Source organism: Bufo gargarizans, chromosome 9 (genome assembly GCF_014858855.1).
Source record: "Bufo gargarizans isolate SCDJY-AF-19 chromosome 9, ASM1485885v1, whole genome shotgun sequence".
NCBI lineage: Eukaryota > Metazoa > Chordata > Amphibia > Anura > Bufonidae > Bufo > Bufo gargarizans.
In genome coordinates, this window is record NC_058088.1 from 12,827,396 (window position 1) to 12,852,664 (window position 25,269).

Below are 25,269 nucleotides of genomic sequence, written 5' to 3' on the forward strand. Positions count from 1 at the left end.
TCGAAGTGTCCGCAGTCTTCCTAATATCATTCAGATGCTCGCCAATTCTGAAATTCACGGATAGTTTTCCCGACATACTGCAACCCACAAATACAAGTGGACAAAAAAGAAACTGTCCAGAGGATCTGCAGTTTACAAAGCATCTGATGTTAGAGGATTTTGAAGTGGTTGTGCTGATGAAGGTACGTCCTGGTTTGACAGAGTCACACGCAACACAACCACTACCACGGAAGGTACCTTGCATAGAATTTGTCAACCAAGTATTTGGACGCGGGGTCTGGAAAAAGCTGTGAACCAGCCGATCCTTCAAATTGCGTCCCCTGCGATAAGTAATGGCTGGACGATCACCCACCAAATGTTCAACATCAGTATCCATTTTTAAAATACCCCAGTGTTTGCGCAAAATATTTTGAACCAGCTTATTAGCCGCATCAAAGGTTGCCATCAGGCAATTCTGTTCATCGTCTCTTTGCTTCTTTCTGGGATTAAGAAGAGACTCGCGTGTGCATGCCAAAGAATGTTGGTATGCTGATGTAAGAACATTATGCAGATAGCCACGTCTCAGGAACCTGTTCTCAAGATCCCTAGCTTTAAAAAAATATCTGAGATGGATGAACAGTTGCGGCAAACACTGAGATACTGCCCCTTAGGTATCCCTCTTTTAAGAGGGAGAGTGTGGCAGCAATCCCAATGTAAAACACTGTTGGTCACAGTTTTTTTGCGAAACAGCCTGGTATGGATCTTGCCGTCATCAGTCTTCATAATAGTTAGATCCAAGAAGGTGATTTGAACTGGGTTGATCTCAGATGTAAAGAAAGGGCCACATTTATTAATGTTCAAATTCTTTCTCAGTCCCAGTCCCAAAAAATCAGGACATCATCGATGTACCTAAGCCACATCGAAACATTAGAAGACCACATCATAAGCTCATCACCAAGGACCACTTCTTTCTCCCACCACCCCAGGTACAGATTGGCATAGAATGGCGCGCATGGACTTCCTATGGCCATGCCTCTGAGCTGTTGGTAGAAGTGGCGATTGAAGAGAAAGACATTGTGGTGTAAAATAAACTTCAGGAGATCAATGACAAACTCATTGTGGGGTATGAACTCTCTCCCCCTTTCCTGCAGGATGTAGTTCTCCTCGTGGGGAATGGAACTATAGAGGGCCTCTACGTCAAGGCTGGCAAGCAGTGTTTTGCTCTCGACATAGAGGCCATCCAATTTATTGACCATCTCCATTGAATCTCTCACGTAGGAGGGTAGGAACAGAACAAAAGGTCTGAGTATGACCTCAACATAGTTGCTGATTTGATGTGTGAGACTGTGTGTGCCCAAGACAATTGTACTGCCCTTTAAGGACTGTAAGCCCTTGTGTATTTTAGGCAAACTATAAAAGCAGGCCAATTGTGGGCACTTGGGCAGAAGAGCTTGATACTCGGCTTTATTGCTGAGGTTGGATGCCAGGGCTGGAGTAAGAAGAGTTTTCAGCTCATGAAGATATTGCTCAGTGGGGTTTCCTGAGAACAACCCATAACAGTCCACGTCCTGAGACGTTGCTATCCCCATAAAGTTCTTACATCAGCATACCAACATTCTTTGGCATGAGTCTCTTCTTAATCCCAGAAGGAAGCAAAGAGGCGATGAACAGATAATGGCCTGATAGCAACCTCATATTATTCCGGTTCTATCTGGCATAACAGACACAGTGTTGTCATTCACGTGATATGACTTATACTGTGTTGGTGCATTTTTCTACTCTTTATGTACGTTGCAAACCTCACTGTTCAATAGTGAGTTGCATGTATATATATGGCATATCTTGGATCCATCTAGCATACATTATCTTGGTATGCCGATATACGGGTGAAACTCGAAAAATTTGAATATCGTGCAAAGTTCATTTATTTCAGTAATGCAACTTAAAATGAAACTAACACATGAGACTCATTACATGCAAAGCAAGATATGTCAAGCCTTTGTTATAATTTGGATGATTATGGCTTATAGCTTATGAAACCCCAAAGTCACAATTTTGAGGTCCCCTTTGCTCGGGGGGTATGGATTAATTAGCTGACTAGAGTGCGACACTTTGAGCCGAGAACATTGAACCTTTTCACAAAATTCTAATTTTAAGCTGCATTAATGCAATTCCTTTTCACTTGCATAACTGAAATAAATGGACTTTTGCACGATATTCTAGTTTTTCGAGTTTCATCTGTATGTCATCAGTCTGATTGACTGGTAACAGTGATTTTCCGTGATCGCTGTTACTTATACTTACCTGTCCCGTTCCCTTGTTTATACCTTAGTTCTGTAAGGGATTCACTCCCCATTTGATCCCTCCTTGCTTATTTTTAGTTTCGGAGGGTGGAGGACTTATCATGTGGGGCTGTTGGAATGCCGGCGGGTTAACCAGCGGAGATTCCGCCTCACCGGGCTCCCATTGGCCGCACGTCTGCCCAGCCTCCTGGGGGGGTGTCTACTTCCCCCAAATATACCAGCTTTTCATGCGGCCGCCTCACGGCCATCATGGCGCCGGATACGCTGTCACACACTGCAAGCAGCATTTTTTGTGCGGCATAGAAAACTGAAGAAGCCGGATCCAGCACCAAAAACCATGTAAGTCAATGGTGCCGAATCCGGTTTTTCTGACACATTGTCAACATAATAGAACTGGATCCATTCTGAACGAATGCAGTCAGTGGTATTATTCATTTTGCTGAGGTTTTGAGATCCCATGCTGGGTGCCCATACATATTACACATTACACATAAGGTGTAAATTGACCAAACCCACTGACTGGCCAACTATCAAATGTGTATGGAGGTTTCCTGGCTCTCTCCTTAAGACAAATGCTGGGAAATGAAGGATTGGGCATGTTGGCCTGATGAATGAGCTTTCATCCAATTTATAGACACCTTTAGGGTATATTCACTGCGTGGCGATAACTGCACAGTAGTGAAACTGTCGCAATTAGTGGTACAATAGTGTTCTTAGTCATGTGGTAAGAACCGTGGCATGAAACTATCATGTCTGATTTGGCAGGTAACAGACGTGCGGCGCAGAGGGGAGGGAAGAGGAGTACCCTTCCACTAGGGAGAGGGAGTGGTGACCCCTAACTCACCTAGCACTGCCACCTGGCTGCCCTGATGTCCCTAGACGGGCTGATAACCCGTACGCCCATCACATGCCTCGTCCCTGGCTTACCCTGAAATAAGCCCTAGGTAGTGAATAGGGTGGTGGGAGCACTAGTCCTCACCACTGACGCCTAGGGTAACAACAGGGAAAGAACAATCACCACAAACAATCCCAAAAGGGAGACAACAACAACAGGAGTGAACTAGAGATCCAACAGCTCCACAGCAACAGTTGTCCCAACTTCACCAGAGGTCAGAATAGAAGATCTGGAAATAAGTATAGAAAGGTATAGAAAGAGGCCCAGTGGGGTTTCCTGAGAGAAACCCATAACAGTCCACGTCCTGAGACGTGGCTATCCCCATGAAGTTCTTACATCAGCATACCAACATTCTTTGGCATGCACACACAAGTCTCTTCTTAATCCCAGAAGGAAGCAAAGAGATGAACAGATTCGCCTGATGGCAACCTTTGAAGCGGCTAATGAGCTGGTTCAAAATATTTTTCAAAAAAACCCTGGGGTATTTTAAAAATGGATACTGATGTTGAACATTTGGTGGGTGATCGTCCAGCCATTACTTATCGCAGGGGACGCAATTTGAAGGATCGGCTGCTTCACAGCTTTTTGCCGACCCCGCGTCCAAATACTTGGTTGACAAATTCTATGCAAGATACCTTCCGTGGTAGTGGTTGTGTTGCGTGTGACTCCATTAAACCAGGACCTACCTTCATCAGCACAACCACTTTGACATCAGATGCTTTGTAAACTGCAGATCCTCTGGACTGGTTTATTTGGCCACTTGTATTTATGGGTTGCAGTATGTCGGGAAAACTACCCGTGAATTTCGCTGTAGGATTGGCGAACATCTGAATGATATTAGGAAGAATGCGGACACTCCGATCGCACGTGGCATTCATTTACATCATTCTGGTGATGTGCGATCTATTCTGTTTCAGGGTATTGAGATGGTGAGACCATCCCTGAAGGGGGGCAATTTTGACCAACGTGTCCTCCAGAAAGAGGCCCAGTGGACATTTAGGCTGGGCACAGTTCGCCCTTTCGGACACAATGATCATATTTCATATGCATGTTTTATAGATCAATAAATCACTCTGAGTCCATGTGTTTACTAAGTATAACTGGTTATTGGATGGCTTTGACACAATATTGGCAATTTAATTAGGTACCTCATATTATTCCGGTTCCATCTGCCATTATTGACACAGTGTTTCACATGATATGACTTATACTGTGTTGGTGCATTTTTGCACTCTTTACGTACTTTGCAACCCCTCTGTTCAATAGTGAGTTGCATGTGTATATATATAGAATATCTTGGATCCATCTGGCATACATCGTCTTGGTATGCTGATATACAGGTGAAACGCGAAAAATTTGAATATCGTGCAAAGTTCATTTATTTCAGTAATGCAACTTTGAGATATGAGATAGACTCATTTCATGCAAAGCGAGATATTTCAAGCCTTTATTTGTTATAATTTGGATGATTATGGCTTACAGCTTATGAAACCCCAAAGTCACAATTTTGAGGTACCTTTTGCTCAGGGGGTATGGATTAATTAGCTGACTGAGTGCGACACTTTAAGCCTAGAATATTGAAACTTTTCACAAAATTTAAATTTTAAGCTGCATTAATGCAATTCCTTTTCATTTGCATAACTGAAATAAATGGACTTTTGCACGATATTCAAATTTTTCGAGTTTCACCTGTATGTCATCTGATTGACTGGTAACAGTGATTTTCCGTGATCGCTGTTACTTATACTTACCTGTCCCGTTCCCTTGTTTATACCTTAGTTCTGTTAGGGATTCACGCCCTATTTGATCCCTCCTTACTTATTTTTAGTTTCGGAGGGTGGAGGACTTATCCTGTGGGGCTGTTGGAATGCTGGAGGGTTAACCAGAGGAAATTACTCCTCGCCTGGCTCCTATTGGCCGCACGTCTGCCCAGCCTCCTGGGGGTGTGTCTACTTCCCCCATATATACTGGCTTTTCATGCGGCCGTCATGGCGCCGGATACGCTGTCACACACCATCAGTGTGGCAGCGTGTGCTACAACCTCACCACTTGCGTTATAATGCTGCTCCTGATGATTCTTATTGATGAAACGCGTCAAGCCTTTTTTTAGACGCTACATGTGGGAGTTCTAGCCTAGTGGGGGCAGGTAGTTAGGTATTGGGTTTTTGTTTTTCCCGGGCTGATTACTAGCAACATGTGACTATTAACCCAGGGGATACTGGTGTCAGGGCCGTCTTTAGCGTGGGGCAAAAGGGGCAGCTGCCCCGGGCCCAGTTGTTCCTGGGGGGCCCAAGGCAACTGCCTCTTGAGCTTTGCTGGCCACTGGAGGACCTTTCATGGGTCCATACTTTATTAACTTTTCCTACATGTATGCCCTACATGTCCTGCTACTAAGTTTATAAAGTATGGACCCATGAATGCAGCAGCGGCACTTGTGTTCTCCCTCTTGCCCAGGGTCCAATCAATATTAAAGACGGCCCTGCCTGGTGCACATTGTCAGTTCCATTATAGCTGGATATACCCCAGTTAGGGTTGTATATTGACTACCTTCTTTCCCATACCTTTTTATACTACCTACCCAGCTGTTTGTGTGTCCGCACAGGGTAAGTGATTTTTGGTGACAGCTACTTTCACATTAGTGTTTTTCTTTTCCGGCATTGAGTTCCGTCCTAGGGGCTCTATACCGGAAAAGAAATGATCAGGCATATCCCCATGCATTCTGAATGGAGAGCAATCCGTCATTTTGACTGATCAGGACAAAGATAAAACCGCAGCATGCTATAGTTTTATCTCCGGTCAAAAAAACGGAAGACTTGCCTGAATGCCGGATCCTGCATCTTTTTCCCATAGGAATATATTAGTGCCGGAATGACCGTATGCGCAGACTGAAAAAAAGGTGAAAAAAGTAAATGCCAGAACCGTTTTGCCGGATGACACCGGAAAGACGGATCCGGCATTTCAATGCATTTTTTTGACTGATCAGGCATTTTTAAGACTGATCAGGATCCTGATCCGTCTTACAAATGCCATCAGTTGGCATACGTTTTGCCGGATCCAGCAGGCAGTTCCGGCGAAGGAACTGCTTGCCGGATCTCTCTGCCGCAAGTGTGAAAGTAGCCTAAGTAGTCACAATCGGGTTATCAGGCAATACTGAATCATTGTGCGGTACTTTTGACACATGCTTTGGCCTCTTTAGTGATAGAGTGATTTTTCTAGAAAAGGTTGGACATAGGCCCCATGCACACGGCCGTGTTTCACAGCCGTGTGCGGGCCGTGGAACCGCGGCCTGGATCCCTCCTGAGAGCAGGAGCGCACAGCGTCACTGGTTGCTATGACGCCGTGCGCTCCCTGCTGCCGCCGCAATACAGTAATACACTGGTATGATCTATACCAGTGTATTACTGTACTATTAAGCTAAATATTAAGCTAAATATTCATTTTGGTTCAGTAGATTTAGTTAAAAAGCTATTTTTATAATATGTAAATTACCTTGCTACCAGCAAGTAGGGCAGCTACTTGCTGGTAGCAGCCGCATCCTCCTCTCATGACGCCCCCTCCGCTGTGTGATTGACAGGGCCAAGGAATGGAATCGTTCTCTGCTGGCCCTGTTTGAATTCAAAATATCGCGCCTGCGCCATACCTGTCTTTAATCGGCGCAGGCGCACTGAGAGGCGGCCGCTCGCTCGGCCGCTCCATCCTCAATGTGCCTGCGCCGGGTGTAGATGTGACGTCATCGGCGCAGGCGCATTGAGGATGGAGCGGCCGAGAGAGCGGCCGCCTCTCAGTGCGCCTGCGCCGATTAAAGACAGGTATGGCGCAGGCGCGATATTTTGAATTCAAACAGGGCCAGCAGAGAACGATTCCGTTCCTTGGCCCTGTCAATCACACAGCAGAGGGGGCGTCATTATGAGAGGAGGATGCGGCTAGTAGCAAGGTAATTTACATATTATAAAAATAGCTTTTTAACTAAATCTACTGAACCAAAATGACTATTTAGCTTATGTACAGGGAGCTCGCAGTGTAGGGATTATTATTAACAAAAAAAAAAAAACGGTTTAGTGGGCTGACAGAAGCCCTTTAACTTAATTAACTCCAAACCTTTCCACTGCATTTCATTGCTGTCATTAAAGGGAACCTGTCGAGGGGATTTTGTGTATAGAGCTGACATGGGTTGCTAGATCACCGCTAGCACATCCGCAATACCCAGTCCCCATAGCTCTGTGTGCTTTTATTGTGGAAAAAAAAACACGATTTGATACATATGCAAATTAACACGAGATGAGTCCTGTCCCTGACTCATCTTGGGTTAATTTGCATATGTATCAAATCGTTTTTTTTCCACAATAAAAGCACACAGAGCTATAGGGACTGGGTATTGCGGATGTGCTAGCGGTGATCTAGCAACCCATGTCCTCAGCTCTATACCCAAAATCCTGGTGACAGGTTCCCTTTAAAGGACCTGCTGAGATCATTTCAGTAATCGTCTTGTTAACTCAGGTGAGAATGTTGATGAGCACAAGGCTGGAGATCATTATGTCAGGCTGATTGGGTTAAAATGGCAGACTTGACCTGTTAAAAGGAGGGTGATGCTTGAAATCATTGTTCTTCCATTGTTAACCATGGTGAGAAGAAAAGGTGAGCGCTACCATCAGTCCTGTGTCATGCCAACAGTAAAGCCTCCTGAGACCATTCATGTGTGGGGTTGCTTCTCATCCAAGGGAGTGGGCTCACAATTTTGCCCAAAAACACAGCATGGCACCAAAGAATGGCACCAAAACACCCTCCAACAGAAACTTCTTCCAACAATCCAACAACAGTTTGGTGAAGAACAATGCATTTTCCAGCACGATGGAGCACCGTGCCATAAGGCAAAAGTGATAACTAAGTGGCTCGGGGACCAAAACGTTGACATTTTGGGTCCATGGCCTGGAAACTCCCCAGATCTTAATCCCATTGAGAACTTGTGGTCAATCCTAAAGAGGCGGGTGGACAAACAAAAACCCACTAATTCTGACAAACTCCAAGAAGTGATTATGAAAGAATGGGTTGCTATCAGTCAGGAATTGGCCCAGAAGTTGATTGAGAGCATGCCCAGTCGAATTGCAGAGGTCCTGAAAAAGAAGGGCCAACACTGCAAATACTGACTCTTTGCATAAATGTCATGTAATTGTCGATAAAAGCCTTTGAAACGTATGAAGTGCGTGTAATTATATTTCACTACATCACAGAAACAACTGAAACAAAGATCTAAAAGCAGTTTAGCAGCAAACTTTGTGAAAACTAATATTTGTGTCATTCTCAAAACTTTTGGCCACGACTGTAGGTCATAGCAGGAGGGCCTGTTTCACCATTGGCAAAGTTCGACTATACAAGTTGCTCGGAGCTGCCCACAAAAGTGTGACCTCAAAGAATGTTTCATAAAATCCAAACTTTACAAATTGAAGCTGCTGTATAATTACTGAAAATAATAGCAATTAATTGAATAATTGCCTCAATTACTGTTGAATCTTAATGAGAGTCCTAAATTATCTTACGATGATAGACACATAACTGAGTGTAGGTATACAGTACCGGATAATATAGGACCTCCAGCCATTACTGAAATCCTCTTAAAGGGACAGTAAACCTAACATTTATTTACAGCTGGATGTAATTTTCCTTCCCATGTGCATCAGCTGGGGAGAGGATGCCTTTGATATGGATATGAGGGTGAGTTCACCTTTAACTAAGCCGTAAATACATTAAAACAATAGTCTACGAGCATCAAGAGCTGGCGTATAAGGCATGAAACAACTTGTCACTTAATTGGCATTTCCCGTAGGTACGTCAGTGTTCCACCTCACGTTTTTCTTACTAATCATCAGAAATATAAATTCATGCCACCAGGAAATCTTTGAGAGCGTGTACTGCTGGAACGCGTCAGCCTCTGTGTGTCGAAACGAAACCTATATAGTCTTAAATGGCCACTGACCTGACGTTGTCGAGTGATCAAGAAGGTCTTCGCACTCTACAAAGTTATATGCACGCGGTGCGGATTCCTTTGCAAACTGCATGAAAAAGAGATAAAAAACGCACATAACGTGTGCTGCAGAAAGGCTTCACAATCTGCACCAAATTGTCCATCTGGGCATTATCTGGGCATTTTACCAAGCCCATCGAAGTCTAGCCATCAGCCACGGAGCCGCACAAACGATTTTAAAAGCCACCCCGCAGGTCGATTTCTGCTCCTATAAAATACGCACCTTGCACATGAGCTTTGGAAGGTCTCTTTAACTTCGCTGGTACGGTATGGCGCTGCGGTTTTTATGCACGAAAATGCATGTGAAAAATGTGTGGTTTTTGCAGCTTTTCTGTAACAAATTCGCAATAAATTCTGTGTTATTTTGAGGATTTTATGGCGGATTTGCTCCAGATCTCACTCTTTGCCATGTAAATCTGCACTGAAAATCTGCACAAGCAGTTGACATGTTGGGGTTTCGAAATACGTATCGGAAATTTTCCGAAGTGTGTACGTGAGATTTTGATAATGAAATGTACTTAGCAGGTGCTGTATTAGGCCTCATGCACACGGCCGTTGTTTTGGTCCGCATCCGAGCCGCAGTTTTGGCAAATTCACTTCAATGGAACCGCAAAAGATGCGGACAGCACTCCGTGTGCTGTCTGCATCCGTTGCTCCGTTCCGTGGTCCGCCCAAAAAATATGACATGTCCTATTCCTGTCCGCTCTTTGCCGACAAGAATAGACAGTTACATTAAAATTGCAGAACGCACACGTACGATATCTGTGTTTTTCTTCCCACTTCTTGCAAACGCGCTGACGGTGTTGGAAAAAGCTAAAACGTTGCAAATTTGCAAATGACCCTCAGTGTGACTTACCAATGGCCTTTTCCTCAAGGCATTTTCCCCCTATAGAGAAGATGGTAAAAAAATGTCAGAAAAAAATGCCGAGACCTACGGCATGCTATGCTTAAAAAAAGAAACCATGAAGACAAAAACCGCCACCTAATAAACAAAAATGCCAGAACCCAAAAAATGCTTGTGTGACCTCTGTTTCATATTTCCCATAGACCTTTAGCTAACATCTGGAGCAAAAAATGCAGTAAAAATGCAGGTGCAAAAAAATAAAAATAAAAATAAAAATAACAAAAAAACACTAAAAGCCAAAATGTGCAGAAAAATCCCACCAACTCTTTACCTGTTTGCTGTCGCATCCGGGGGTGATCAGGTGTAATCACAACTAAACTGTCCCATTCACTTCAACGTGTAAGCGCTGCGTTCTCTTCAAACAGCTGATCGGCGGCGGTGTCGGGTGTTGGACCCCTGCCGATCCGATATTGATGACCTTTCCTGACTAGGACAGGTCATCAATATTTTTCCTTTAAGGAAAACAATTTCTTTCGGTGCCATATGGACAAAGAAATGAAAAAATAAGAAATAGTAGTCGGGTACAATATGAAAACCACACAAAGATATTTGATACATTGTTTCCCTGGATACCGGTCACATGACTTGAGTTGTCATAATAAAACACAGAATGAGAATCTGCAGCTACAGTCCCCTCCTCCCCCTCTTTGATGTCTTATTACTTCTATAATACTCTTGAGAGACTTTTGGTAACTGAAGAGGTTGGTTAATGGTAACCTAGAGCAGGCAGAGGTACAAGCTGATGGAAGGTGAGGAAGATGCTGATTTCTACAAATGACATCATTTAAAAAAAATGTACAGAAAATAAAGATTTACCCTACCAGAAACAGCACCACGCCTGTAAGTAGGGTGTCTCTAGTATTGCAGCTCAGTTCCAATGACATGAATTTAGGCTGAGCTGCAATACCAAACACAAACTGAGGACTGGGGTGGCAGTGTATCTGGAAATGTAATTCAAAAGGGGGTGGGCACTTGAACAGTAAGAAAATCTGTGCATTACATTGTCAGCCTATTGATATTGGTGAGAATTATGATTTACACTGATGAGCAAAAGGGTAACAATGTTTTGAACTTTTGACTTTCAGACTCCATATCTCATCATCCACTTCAGCTTCGAACATGATGCTACCATCATTTTATAGACAATCATCTTGGCTATCTCATACATAAATTGGACTTGCAGCTATTTAACATATGATTAGTTATGCAGATTCTTGTCATGTAACTGCATTGTTCCTAAAATTCTAAATTGGTGTATTTATTTTGTAAATCCACTTTTGGCTTTCAGAATTGCCTGAATCCCTCTGGACATGCTCTCGATCAGATTCAAGCGTCTCTCGACCGAAACCTGTTCCCAGGTCTCTTCTACACGTTGTCTACAATGTTGGCACACACTGGTCGACTCACTTGGGTACGAATACAGCTTTTTCTTCAACTTCTACCCACAAGTGTTCGATTGGGTTGATGTCTGGGGCTGTGGAGGACAATCGAGAACCTCTACCTTGATGTCATTGAACTATTTCTTCGCTTATATTGACGTATGCTTAGTCATTGTCCAGCTGGAACATTATATCGTCCTTTTCATACCCATAGTACTCGAGTATACAAAGTAACTCATCTTGTAGGATACTCACATATAGCTCAGCATTGAGAGCACCATCGATCCTGGTCAAGTATCCAATGCCGTTGGCCGTGAAACAACCCCATATCATCAGGCTTCCTCCACCGTACTTGATAGTTGCGCCATGTTTTCTCATAAGTGAGCAGCGCTGGATGCATTATCGGCATATCGGCAAGGCTAGATACTTTGAAAATCATGAATGTCGTCCGATAATGTCAGTAAATCCGATAATCGGTCGATCCCTAGTGGCTGGTTGTGTTGCAATTTAACAGCACTTAAAGGCACTTTTGGATATAGGTGTCCACTGTGCGATACAGGCTTGAAGTTAGTATGGCCTGTTGGTTGTTGTAGGTGACGGATGTCTAACCTGTTTTCCCTCACCGACAGCAGGGTCTGTGAAGCTGTGGTTTTGCTGATCACTCTGCTGTCTTTATTCAGAGTAGCTAGCTTCTGGATACCGGTAATCTCCTTGGAGTAATGGTCTCACAGGAGAACTGTGTACGGCCTCTTGGAGTAGGAGCTCTAGCATGTGCTTCCTTCCTTCTTGCAGTCTGGACTCCAACTCCCCTTCATGGCAGGAAGTCAGACCAGTCCACGCCTAAATGGGTGGTTAGCCCTCTTCCTGCCAACCATTGCCAACCATACCTTCTCTTCTGGAATCAAGGGCATAAACAATGTATAACATTACACATGATTGCAGATACTCCCAGGTCAAGGGTACTACATTGTTCCTGCTGAAAGGTGCTCTTTAAGTGCCCTATACCCAGGGATGCACCACCAATGAGGCCAGGTGAGGCTATCGCCTCAGGCAGCACCAGGTAGGGGCATGAGGGTGGCAGCGGAAGGGCTGAAGGGAAGGGATTAGGTTAAAAAATTGGCATGGGGGGAGCTGTTTCAGTTTTTGCCTCAGGCAGCAGAAATGCTAGGTGCACCTCTGCTCATACCTGATTGCTGAAAAGGCTCTAATCATCTTATTTTTGGAAGAACCATCTAACAGAATGGAATTGCAAAACATGGACAAGCCCTTTAAGAGAAGCAACTGAGCGCATGGCCCATACAAATTAAGGACACTGCGTTTCATAACCTTGTTTATTCCTCATCTATAGATGAATATTGTATGTAGAAGAAGAACGGCTTTGTCGTGAACAATAGGGATCTTGCAATAGTAGGGTGGAGCATTTCTTTATGTCTGAATGGTATCTAAGGAGGGGACCTTAGACATTGCACTAAGTGTCATCATGTGCAGTTCCTGATCTGATGACGTCAAATTATTTGTAAAGAGGCCGTACGTTCCCTACACCCTGTATAGAAGGGCTCTGAGCTACCTGTGTTGGGCCCCACGTTGATTGTTTCCTATCCAAACAATAATGCGGCATTACTCATACAAAATCTTGTATAGCCATATAATTATGTGGAAAATAGTTGTGACCGAGCCCTGAGCGACCTAATGCGACACAATAAAAGCCACATACAATATATATACATAAAGGCTCTGACTGTGCCCTGAACCCTCACCATTTAGGGGCCCTCATCCTCAAGGAATGGACTTCAGTACTTATAGCAGTGGCAGAAAAATTGGTTGGCCATAGCAATCAATCATAGCGCAGCTTCCATTTCTTATAGTACTCCTGAAAAATGAAAGCTATTGACAGGGGTGCACCACCAATGAGGTGAGGCGATCGCCTCAGACAGCACCGGGTAGGGGCAAGAGGGGGGCAGCAGAAGGGGGATTATCTGTTTCTGCAGTATAGTATTGAGAAGCACAGTATGTATTACCCTGTATGTTTTGTAACTCTGTATGTAATGTTTTCCAAGTATGTCTTTAACAGTAGGGCTGTAGGGAAGGGGTTAGGTTAAGAAATTGGCATTGGGGCAGGGGGCGCCATTTCAGTTTTTTGCCTCAGGCAGCAGGAAGGCTAGGTGCACCCCTGGATATTGGGCAACAAAGAGATTAATGTAATAGATCAGCCCAATCTAAAGGCCTAGTAATCGCTTGTTTTTCAGCCACCTGTCTGCCTAGTAAATATCTGGCTCTCCCCATAGTCCCGAATTTGCAAGGACTATCCCTAATTTTCAGAGAAATTCCTAGCAAATTCGGGCTGAAAAAAGATGGGCTTACATAAGCACCACCCATAAATGGGCAGTCTTGTACAAGTTTAGGGAGCATTCCTGTGTCCAGGGGCTTAGGGCTCATGCACAAAACACGGATCCGCAAAAAATATGGATGACGGAACGGACACGGAAAGAAAATTTGTTAGTGTGCATGAGTCCTTACGTGTCCCAAATTTACTAACTATTATGTTGGTAGGTTTGGTAAGTAACCCTGTCATGCACTAGGTGATTGTGGCAAAACAAATCTTGTGTCGCCTGCTGTGCTATTAAGGTGGCCATACACATTAGGAGGATGGCGAGCCTGACGATTTCTGAGAGACTGGTCGACCAACTGTCACGGTCATATTGGTGTTTGACCGTGACGCGGTAGCCATGCAGACTGTTTGCCGGTGGCAACGTGTTGTTGACAGTTTGCATGTGCACTTCCCCTTTAAGGTTTGCCTCCCTCCTGTTTGGTGAGCAAGGGGTTAATCTTCTTGCTAGTGGGGATTAAGGTGTTTCCTGGGTGTGGCCGCGGGCTTGATATATATATATATATATATATATATATATATGTGGCTTGCTGGTTGGGGGCAGTTGTACTACAGCCTTGCTTGGTATTGGAGCTTTGCTCCTTGCCTGGGTGTTTCTGCCCAGTCCTTGAGGGCCACCTTATGGAACATAAATTTCCCTCCCTTTTGTACCCTCCTTGTACCTTTACCCTCACTTGTTGCATGTGTGGTGTGGGTTTATGTTCTGGGTGTGTGTAGTACTTTGTTAGTTGTTACATGTCTGGGCTGTTGTTGGTGTTAGTCCCTGCATGTATGCTATTCGTCACCCGGTATGTTGATGCCTCCAGAAGGGGTCTGGTTTCCCGGAGGGGTGAACCATAAGTCTGGATGCAGTGCTGCCTGGGACTGCCATGCACCTTGCTGTATGGGGCCCAGGCAGTATCAGGTGTGCTGGATACCTGTGTGTGGTGTTGCTTGTACGGTGTCCTATTTGGTGTGTGGGCACCTGTACTTTTGCACGGGTTACAGTTGTGGTGGCTGCGGCAGGTAAGTGTGTTTCTGGGGTTCTTACCTGCCGACTCTGTTGCTGTATTCAGTCGTCCACTTTTCCCTGCAGCTAGGCCTGTGGAGACTCTGGTTCATCCGTGTCTTGGATGAACCTGGTTGTCTCTTGTTCCTGTCTCCTAACCTCAGGGATATTTTGGGATTTCAGGGTTCTGAGGTTTCCAGTGTATGGGCCCTCCTACCTTAACGGTCGGCTCATACTGTTAGGAGAAGAGGGACAGATTTAGGGATGCTATAGGAGGTGACCAGCTCCCTTTTCTTGGTAGCCTGGTTTAGCTGCTACCTCTATCCCTTTTACATTGTACGGTGACACCAACTTTCTAGTGGGTCAATTGGGGGCATTAGACAGCCCAAACTTACAGGGACTATGTCTGAAAATTAGGGGCCGTTAACTATGCATCCAATGTGTGTTCCAATTCTAATAGGGGGGTGTCCGGATTGTCCCCCAATGGTAGATGTTGGATTTCTTTCCTTTCAAGGGAAATAAGCTGGCGGCAGTGAATGGCAGTCTTAGTTGGGTACAATATGGCACTAATTATATCAGCAATGCTTTGCACTTCTGTGTGGGCACTCAGGTTCAGGAATTCAGCACTATATGGCGGTATTATTCGGATATATCTTGGCAGTATTATTTGCCATTGGTTTACAAATCTGTTGATTTATGGCCATCACTCGCTGAAAATGATCTGCAGCCAGAAGCCTACGAGCCCACCACAGGCCACCATAAAATACTGCATCCGGCCTGTAGTTATCAGAGCTGTCATTACAACTGTAAAAAGAGAAATAAATGACGCCACACACTGCAGAGCACAAGGGTGATGTAATGATAATATAATGGATCAGAAAAGCCATTCAGCTTTTCTTATGGATTATTTAATTAAGGCCTCTTTCATACGGGCGTCGCGTGTGAGGGCCGGATAGGATGTCGGTGCGTTGCGGGAAAATGCGTGATTTTTCTGCGCAAGTGCAAAGCGTTTTAATGCGTTTTGCACGCGCGTGAGAAAAATCGGCATGTTTGGTACCCAGACCCGAACCCGGACTTCTTCACAAAAGTTCGGGTTTGGGATCGGTGTTGTGTAAATTTTATTATTTTCCCTTAAAACTTGGTTATGAGGGAATATAATAGCATTCTTAATACAGAATGCTTAGTAAAATAGGGATGGAGGGGTTAAAAAAATAAAAATGTAAAATTAAACTCACCTCCTCCAATTGTTTGCGCTGCCCGGCTTCTCTTCTGTCTTGTTCTTTGATGACCTAGGAGGAAAAGGACCTTTGGTGACGTCACTGCGCTCATCACATGGTCCATCACATGATCCATCACCATGGACTCCATAAGGTCCTGGTAGGTTGTCACAGGTGGCTGGAACCATGCTAACTGCAGTACATCCCACAGCTGCTGGAGGAGGATCCATAGAGCGAACACAACTTACCGTACGAGGTGGTCCCACAGATGCTCAATTGGTTTCAAGTCTGGGGAAATATGGGGCCAGGGTAGTACTTGGAAGTAGTCTAGTGCCCAGGGCCGTATTTACAATTAGGCATCTGAGGGCATGTACCTGCAAGGAAGTGTATTACTAAGGGCATTTTTGGGGACATTATTACTGGGGGCAATATACAGGTATTACTGGGAGCACAATGGGGGGTATTATTATTGCTGGGGGCATTTTAGGGGTAGTATTTGAGGGCATTGGGGAACACAGTTCACACAGAATTGGGGTGTCAATACACCCGCGGTAACAGGCTTGTCATTCTGTGGATTCTTGAAGCTGGTCCCGGAGGTTGGGGTATCCTGGACAGCTGTACCTCCGGGAGAAACTCCATGGGTGGTCCTCTGGCAACCTCCTGTGGTGGAATCTGGAACCACTGGATTAATATTTGTTGCCAATGGAGCGAGAGCCATGCTCCTGACTGAACTCACTCAGTTCCCAGTTCATCTAATGTCCTGATCCAGAGGTGATGGAAATCACTGGGCTAACAATCACGGTGTGCCTAGCTCCCAGGGCCATGACTGGAGTCAGAACTATAAAATAAACTATTTAAATAAAAAACTATAAAAATTCCAATCACCCCCCTTTCCCCAAAATGTAAATAAAAATGTAAACAATAAACAAAATACACATCATGGGTATCGCTGGATGAAAAAAAAACGCCCATACTATTAAAATATAAAACTATTTTCCCATACTGCAAACGGTGAAATGGAAAAAAGTCTAAATGGCAGATTTGTCCTTTTTCTGGTCGCTTCACCTCCCACAAAAAACATGAATAAAACGTAATCAAAAAGTCTTGAACACCCCAGAATGGTATCAGTGAAAAGTACAGATCATCTGGCAAAAAAGAGCCCTCACACATCTCTGTACATGTAACTACAAAAAAGATTATGGTGCTGAAAATAATTATTTTTTCCAAAGTTTATTTTTATTTTTTTATTAAAATGCAAGAAAAACTATACATATGTGGCATTGCCGTAATCATACTGACCTGGAGAATGAAAGTAGCAGGTCAGTTTTACTGTATAGGGAACGCCATAAAAACAAAAGCCATAAAACTTTAGCAGATTTTTAAAAAAAAATTCCACCCCATTCAGATTTTTTTTTTACAGCTTCCCACTACATTGTATGCAATATTAAATGGTGGAATTAGAAAGTGCAACTTGTCTCGCAAAAAACAAGCCCTCATACAGCTATGTAAATGGAAAGATCATTAATTTCTAACGATAATTTGTTTTCCCTTAGTCCTAACAGCAGCACAGACGGGGTTAACTGCCCCCTGTGGACTGGTAGGACCGGCGGAATTTATAATGAGCCCAAGAACCAATAATAAAGATCCCACTCCCTCAAAAGGAGGGAACTACCCCCCAGCCACCGTGTATTCAGCAAGCATACGTACTTAGGGTGGGAAATTTGTGTGCTGCTGTTAGGACTAAGGGAAAACAAATTATCGTTAGAAATTAACGATTCCCTTACGTCCTACCAGCAGCACAGACGGGGAGATAACAAGAAGAAACCCCTAGGGAGGGCCTTCCTGCCTGGCAGAATTAAAAATAGTCTGCCCAAAGGCCGAAAACTCAGCAAACTTAGCACCAACTCTGTAGTGCGAGATAAAGGTCTATTCGGAGCTCCAGGAAGCTGATTTACAAATTAACTCTAAGGGAAGATGATTTCTTTCCGCCACAGAGGTTGAAACGGCCCTAGTAGAATGGGCCCTAACAAACTCCGGAGGGTCCAAAGATTGAGACAGAAAGGACTCTTTAATGGCTTCTCTGATCCAGCGACTAATGGAAACTTTAGATGCTTTGCTGTCTTTAGATTTACCGGCAAACAGGATGAAGGGATTCTCGTCAATCGTGAACTCCTTGGACCTATCCACATAGGTATGGAGGCATCTCGATATGTCCAGAGGATGTCTGACAGGACAAAGAAATTACCTGGTTAACATTCTGAAATGATAAAACCTTAGGTCGAAAGTAAGGTAGGAATCTTAAGAGGACTCGGTCCTGCAAAAAGGTGATATATGGATGCAGAGCCGAGAAGGCTTGTAACTCCGAAACCCTCTTAGCTGAGGTCACAGCTAGCAAAAAGACAGTCTTTAAGGTGACAAACTTGAAACCGACCTCCTCTAATGGCTCAAAGGGAGGAGATGCTAACCCATTGAGCACTACTGAAAGGTCCCACTGAGGAATGGGTCTCAGTATTGTAGGCTTCAATCTATCAGCTCCTTTAAGGAAGCGTTTGATGAGCGGATCCCGAGAATATGGCTTGCTTAGACAGGCCGAGATAGCAAAAACCTGAACCTTCAAAGTGGCCGGAGCAAGGCCCTTGTCTAGTCCATCCTGAAGGAACTGTAGTATGGCGGAAAGGGGCGGATCTGCAGACGCCACCTGGTTGGAATCACACCAAGAGGTGAAGATTCTCATTACTCTGGAGTAGGCCTTCTTAGTGGACTCCGCTCTTGAATGTGATAACGTTCTCAGGACCGCCTCAGAGAGCCCTTCTACTCTGGGAAGGGACTGATCAACCTCCAGGCTGTCAGGTTGAATCTGTGCAGATCTGGGCAGAGATCTGTGTCCCCTGACACCAGGGTCTGCTCCGGGGGGAGTCTCTAGTATTGTCCCCGACTCATCTGAATGAGCTGGGTAAACCAGGATCTCTTGGGCCAGAACGGAATGATGGCTATTACCGAGGCCCGATCCTGACGGATCTTCATCAATACCCTTGGTATCATGGAAAAGGGAGGGAAGATGTAAGCCAGCCCGAACCTCCTTGGTATCGACAGAGCATCTATCGCCAGGGGGTTGTCCTCCCTGTATAGAGAGCAGAACCTCTGTACCTTGGCGTTGAACCTGGTTGCCATGAGATCCACCTCCGGTAATCCCCATCTGAGGACTATCTGTTTGAAGATCTCCGGATGCAGAGACCACTCCATGGTCGGTAATCCGCGACTTAGACGATCTGCAATCATGTTGAGGGACCCTCGAATGTGGGTGGCAGATAGATGGGATAGGTTCAACTCTGCCCACCGTAGAATTACCCCGATCTCTGAAAGAAGGGGTAGGGATCTCGTACCCCCCTGTTTGTTTATGTAAAGAACTGCAGTCATATTGTCTGACTGTACTTTCACAGCTTTGCCCCGGATCCGAGGGGCGAAGTGAAGGAGGGCTAGCCATATAGCTTGCATCTCGCGGAGATTGGAAAAGTGTCACGGCGGGCTTGCACTCCGAATAACAGATAACGCACCAACCAGGCTCTGGACGAGAGACAGGGGAAGGGTCACCTCCTAGCTAATCCCTGACCTCTTTCCCTGCACTGCTCAGCCCACATACAGACCTTGAAGGTAGGTGTGATGTGTCCTCCAGTCTGGGCTGACAAAACCCTGAATTCCCTGAAATGGTGAAGTGGGGAAATAGGAGCAGCCTGCTCGCACAGAACCTGGATGGGAAAGATGACACAAAACAACCAAACTAGAAATGACACTTATCTTCCAGAGGAGGAACAGACAGCCAACCTTCCCTCCTAGCTTCCCAGACCACAATGATTAGTATAATCCGCTCAGATCACTTGGCTGGAGTGCCATTTAAACTAATGACTCCACCCAGTGCACCTGATTAGAGGCGGATCCAGCACGGCACCAAAACAAACACTAACTTTGTGCTGCTATTCTGGCCGACCTCCGCACATCGTCAGAGTGGGGCATGACAGTACCCCCCCTTCTACGGGTGACCTCTGGACACCCCGGACCAACCTTATCCGGATGGGACTTATGAAAGGCCCTCACCAGTCGGCTGGCGTTGACATCTGACGCTGGAACCCACATCCTCTCCTCAGGACCGTATCCCCTCCAGTGTACCAGGTACTGAAGGGAACCCCGAAGAACTCTCGAGTCGAGAATCCTGGAGATCTCAAACTCCAAGTTTCCCTCGACTAGAACAGGAGGAGGAGGCAATGGCGATGGTTCCACCGGTTTCACATATTTTTTTAGTAAAGACCTGTGGAAGACATCATGGATCCTGCAAGTCTGCGGAAGATCTAGCCGAAACGCCACAGGATTGATCACCGCAGAAATTTTATACGGACCAACAAATCTTGGACCCAGTTTCCAAGATGGCACTCTCAACTTGATATTCTTAGTGGACAACCACACCAGATCACCCACACACAGGTCCGGACCAGTCATACGTCTCTTGTCAGCCGTTCGTTTATACCTCTCACCCATCCTCTCCAAATTCCCTTGAATCATCGGCCAGATAGAAGACAAGGCAGAAGAGAATCTCTCCTCCTCTGGCATCCCGGAGGAACCAGACCCAGAAAAGGTACCAAACTGAGGATGGAAACCGTATGCGCCAAAAAATGGTGACTTACCCGTGGACTCCTGCTTACGGTTATTCAACGCAAATTCTGCTAAGGACAAGAATGAGGACCAGTCCTCCTGATTCTCAGCCACAAAGCACCTCAAGTAGGTCTCCAGGTTTTGATTAGTACGCTCCGTCTGACCATTCGACTGCGGATGAAAAGCCGAAGAGAATGAAAGTTGAATGCCAAGCCGAGAGCAGAACGCCCTCCAAAACCTGGAGACAAACTGCGTGCCCCTATCAGAGACCACATCCGAAGGAATACCGTGCAATTTCACAATATTATCCACAAAAATCTGCGCAAGAGTCTTAGCATTAGGCAGACTCGTTAGTGGTATAAAGTAAGCCATTTTACTGAAACGGTCGACTACCACCAAAATTACTGTTCTCCCGGAGGAACTCGGCAGGTCCGTAATAAAGTCCATAGACAAATGCGTCCAAGGGCGAGATGGAATAGACAATGGAAGAAGTGAACCAGTCGAATATGAGCAACCTTTGACCGAGCGCAGGTTTCACAAGCTGTCACGTAATTCTCAATGCTCTTACGTAACCCTGGCCACCAGAACCTCCGGGACACCAGATCACAGGCGGACTTACCACCAGGATGTCCAGCGAGAACAGTATCGTGATGTTCCTTGAACACCTTGTATCGTAGGCCCTCAGGAACAAACAACCTCCCTGGGGGACAAGAACCAGGAGCCCCCTCCTGGGCTCCCAACACCTCCATCTCCAATTCAGGGTACAGAGCGGAGACCACCACCCCATCCGCCAAAATCGGCGCCGGATCTTCTGAATCACCTCCCCCAGGGAAGCTGCGAGACAAGGCATCTGCCTTGACGTTCTTGACCCCTGGGTGAAAGGTAACCACGAAATTGAACCTGGTAAAAAACAGTGACCATCTGGCCTGCCTAGGGTTCAGACGCTTGGCAGATTGCAGGTAAGCCAAATTCTCATGGTCTGTATACACCGTAACGGGGTGAGACGCCCCCTCTAACCAGTGACGCCATTCCTCAAAGGCCAGCTTGATAGCCAACAACTCACTATCCCCAACATCATATTTCCTCTCGGCGACCGAGAGCTTCTTGGAGAAGAAGGCACACGGGACCCACTTGCCAGGAGATGAACCCTGTGACAGCACCGCCCCAACCCCCACCTCTGATGCATCAATCTCCACCACGAATGGCTGAGACACATCCGGCTGCACCAGAATGGGAGCAGACGCAAAACGCTCCTTAATAACCGAAAAGGCCTGCAATGCCTCATCCGACCAGAAAGAGACATCGGCGCCCTTCTTGGTCATATTAGTAAGAGGTTTGACTAGGGTAGAATAATTCGAAATAAATTTTCTATAATAATTCGTAAACCCCAAGAACCGCATCAAAGCTTTCTGATTCTCTGGTCGGTCCCACTCCAGAACCGCCCGGCCTTTTCGGGGTCCATACGAAAACCGGAATCAGAAAGCATGTATCCCAAGAACGGAAGCTCTTGCACCGCAAACAAACATTTCTCCAATTTGGCATATAACTTATTCTCCCGAAGGATCGTCAAAACCTGTCTCACATGATCCTGATGGGTCTTTAGATCAGGAGAATAAATTAAAATGTCATCCAGGTAAACTACTACGAACCTCCCCACCAAGTGATGAAAAATGTCATTGACGAATCGCTGAAATACTGCTGGCGCGTTCGTCAACCCAAAAGGCATTACCAGGTTCTCAAAATGACCCTCGTGCGTATTGAAGGCCGTTTTCCACTCATCCCCCTCCTTGATCCTGATCAGATTGTATGCTCCTCTCAAATCCAACTTGGAGAACACCTTGGCTCCAACAATCTGATCAAAAAGATCAGAGATCAAAGGCAGGGGATATGGATCCCGGACTGTAATACGGTTCAATTCCCGGAAATCCAAACACGGTCTCAGTGATCCATCTTTTTTCTTCACAAAGAACAAACCTACTGCCACTGGAGACTTAGATGGTCTAATATGACCCTTTGCCAAACTCTCGGCGACATACTTTCGCATGACCTCTCTTTTGGGTTGAGAGAGGTTGTAAAGCCGAGACTTTGGCAACTTAGCCCCCGGAATGAGATTCACTGGACAATCATAGTCTCGGTGAGGGGGCAATTCCTGAGCCCCCACCCTCCGAAAAGACATCCGCAAAATCCGAGAGATACTGAGGTAAAGCCGTAATGGACACACCAGAGATAGAAGTGCCAAGACAATTATCCGAACAAAAATCGCTCCAACCAATGATTTGTCTTGCTTGCCAGTCTATAATTGGGTTATGTCTAGTCAACCATGGCAACCCCAAAACTATAGGAGCGGGCAAATCCTTCATGACAAAACAATAAATAATTTCAGCATGTGAATCACCCACCCTTAAATGAATCCCATGAACAATGTGAGTAAGGCTCCTTTGAGAAAGAGGGGAAGAATCAATAGCAAAAACACAAATCTCGTTCTCTTACGTGCAAGTACTTAGTCCTAGGTTTTGAAGAAAAAGAAAGTCAATTAGGTTTACCCCAGCACCACAATCAAGGAATACATCAACAAACACATCTTTTGACTCTAGCGCCACCATAGCTGAAAGGAGAAAACGGGAACTGCAGGGAGCTTGCATACCTGTCTGCTCCACCACACCATTCATACTACCATTGTTAGGGAATTTTTTTTTTCTTTTTTCTTTTTCTCTTCCACCTGTGGTTTAACATAAGGACAAGAAAAAATAAAATGACCCCTCTTTCCACAATAGTAACATAGATTGTGCACCTTTCTAAAGTCTCTACTATCAGAATGCCAAGATATCTGACCTAACTGCATGGGTTCCTCCCCTACCCCAGGGTTATAAGTAATATCACCCTGGGCAGTAGGTGAAACAAAACCACACGCAGGAGGGATCCCCTGCACGGAGGGACCCTTACACCTCTCTCTGATACGTCTATCCAACCGTATAGCCAAAGACATTGCATTCTCTAGAGTATCCGGATACTCATGAAAAGCCAGGGCATCTTTCAACCTTTCAGATAACCCCTGACAAAACTGACTACGTAAGGCGGGGTCGTTCCACCCCGACTCAGTAGCCCACCTCCTAAACTCTGTGCAGTAACCCTCTGCAGTATGTTTACCCTGTAGTAGGTTACGCAATTTCGATTCTGCCATCGAGACCCGATCTGGGTCATCGTAAATCAATCCCAGGGCTTTGAAAAATTCCTCCACCGACCGGAGGGCCAGAGAACCGGGCGGCAGAGAAAAAGCCCAGGATTGCGCGTCCCCTTTAAGCAAAGACATGATGATACCAACCCTCTGATCTTCATTACCTGACGAAAATGGACGCAGTCGAAAGTACAATTTGCATGACTCTTTAAAGCGGAAAAAATCATCCGTACCCCCTGTAAATTTCTCGGGAAGAGCGACTTTAGGCTCCCCACCAATTTGACCTGTACCTGATGCCAGAACCCTCTGACACTGTGTGACCGAACTACGCAGATCCGCAACCTCTAGGGATAAACCCTGCATGCGGTCAACCAGTGCATCAATTGACGCCATCACAAAAGCGCTGAGTAATGGCAGTCACAGTATGGCGGATTATAATGTCACGGCGGGCGTGCACTCCGAATAACAGATAACGCACCAACCAGGCTCTGGACGAGAGACAGGGGAAGGGTCACCTCCTAGCTAATCCCTGACCTCTTTCCCTGCACTGCTCAGCCCACATACAGACCTTGAAGGTAGGTGTGATGTGTCCTCCAGCCTGGGCTGACAAAACCCTGAATTCCCTGAGATGGTGAAGTGGGGAAATAGGAGCAGCCTGCTCGCACAGAACCTGGATGGGAAAGATGACACAAAACAACCAAACTAGAAATGACACTTATCTTCCAGAGCAGGAACAGACAGCCAACCTTCCCTCCTAGCTTCCCAGACCACAATGATTAGTATAATCCGCTCAGATCACTTGGCTGGAGTGCCATTTAAACTAATGACTCCACCCAGTGCACCTGATGAGAGGCGGATCCAGCACGGCACCAAAACAAACACTAACTTCGTGCTGCTATCCTGGCCGACCTCCGCACATCGTCAGAGTGGGGCATGACAAGGAGAGACCCCGCTCCATGGGAGACCAAGTTCTCCGAACTGTGGAACCGTCTAGATGAGTGCCCCAGCCTACTAGGGACGCATCTGTAGTCAATATGAGCCAAGATGGTTTGGTCATAGACTTCGCTGCAGGGAGATGGAACTACCATCTCAGTGAATTCCAAGTTTGGGAGGATAGAATTCCAAGTTTGGGAGTATAGGAAATCTAGCCCCGTAGGGCTGCCGTCCCACCTGTTTAAAACTTCTGTTTGAAGAGGGCGGAGGTGCGATAATGCCCAAGGGACTGTACTTGCGTAGTATCGCATAAAAAGTCCATAGCCAAATTCACAGTTTTAAAGGCAGCCAGGATGTCATCACTGGATACACTCTGATCCACGTCGGTCTGGATCTGATTTAGCTTATTCCTTAAGAAGGAAGACACTTCGGATGCTGCTATGGCAG

At 45.6% G+C, this 25,269-nt stretch overlaps 1 protein-coding gene across 1 annotated transcript in view; it reads right to left on the reverse strand.

Moving 5' to 3' along the window:
* LOC122946645 (serine-rich adhesin for platelets-like) overlaps positions 1–25,269 on the reverse strand; it is a 115,420-nt gene that overhangs the window by 49,828 nt on the left and 40,323 nt on the right. Inside the window, exons 4-7 of the mRNA XM_044306397.1 lie at positions 18,099–18,294; positions 10,053–10,082; positions 9,149–9,224; positions 889–1,468 (exon numbers count right to left, since the gene is read on the reverse strand). Coding sequence (XP_044162332.1) covers positions 889–1,468; positions 9,149–9,224; positions 10,053–10,082; positions 18,099–18,294 — 882 coding nt within the window. The remainder of the gene's footprint in view (positions 1–888; positions 1,469–9,148; positions 9,225–10,052; positions 10,083–18,098; positions 18,295–25,269) is intronic.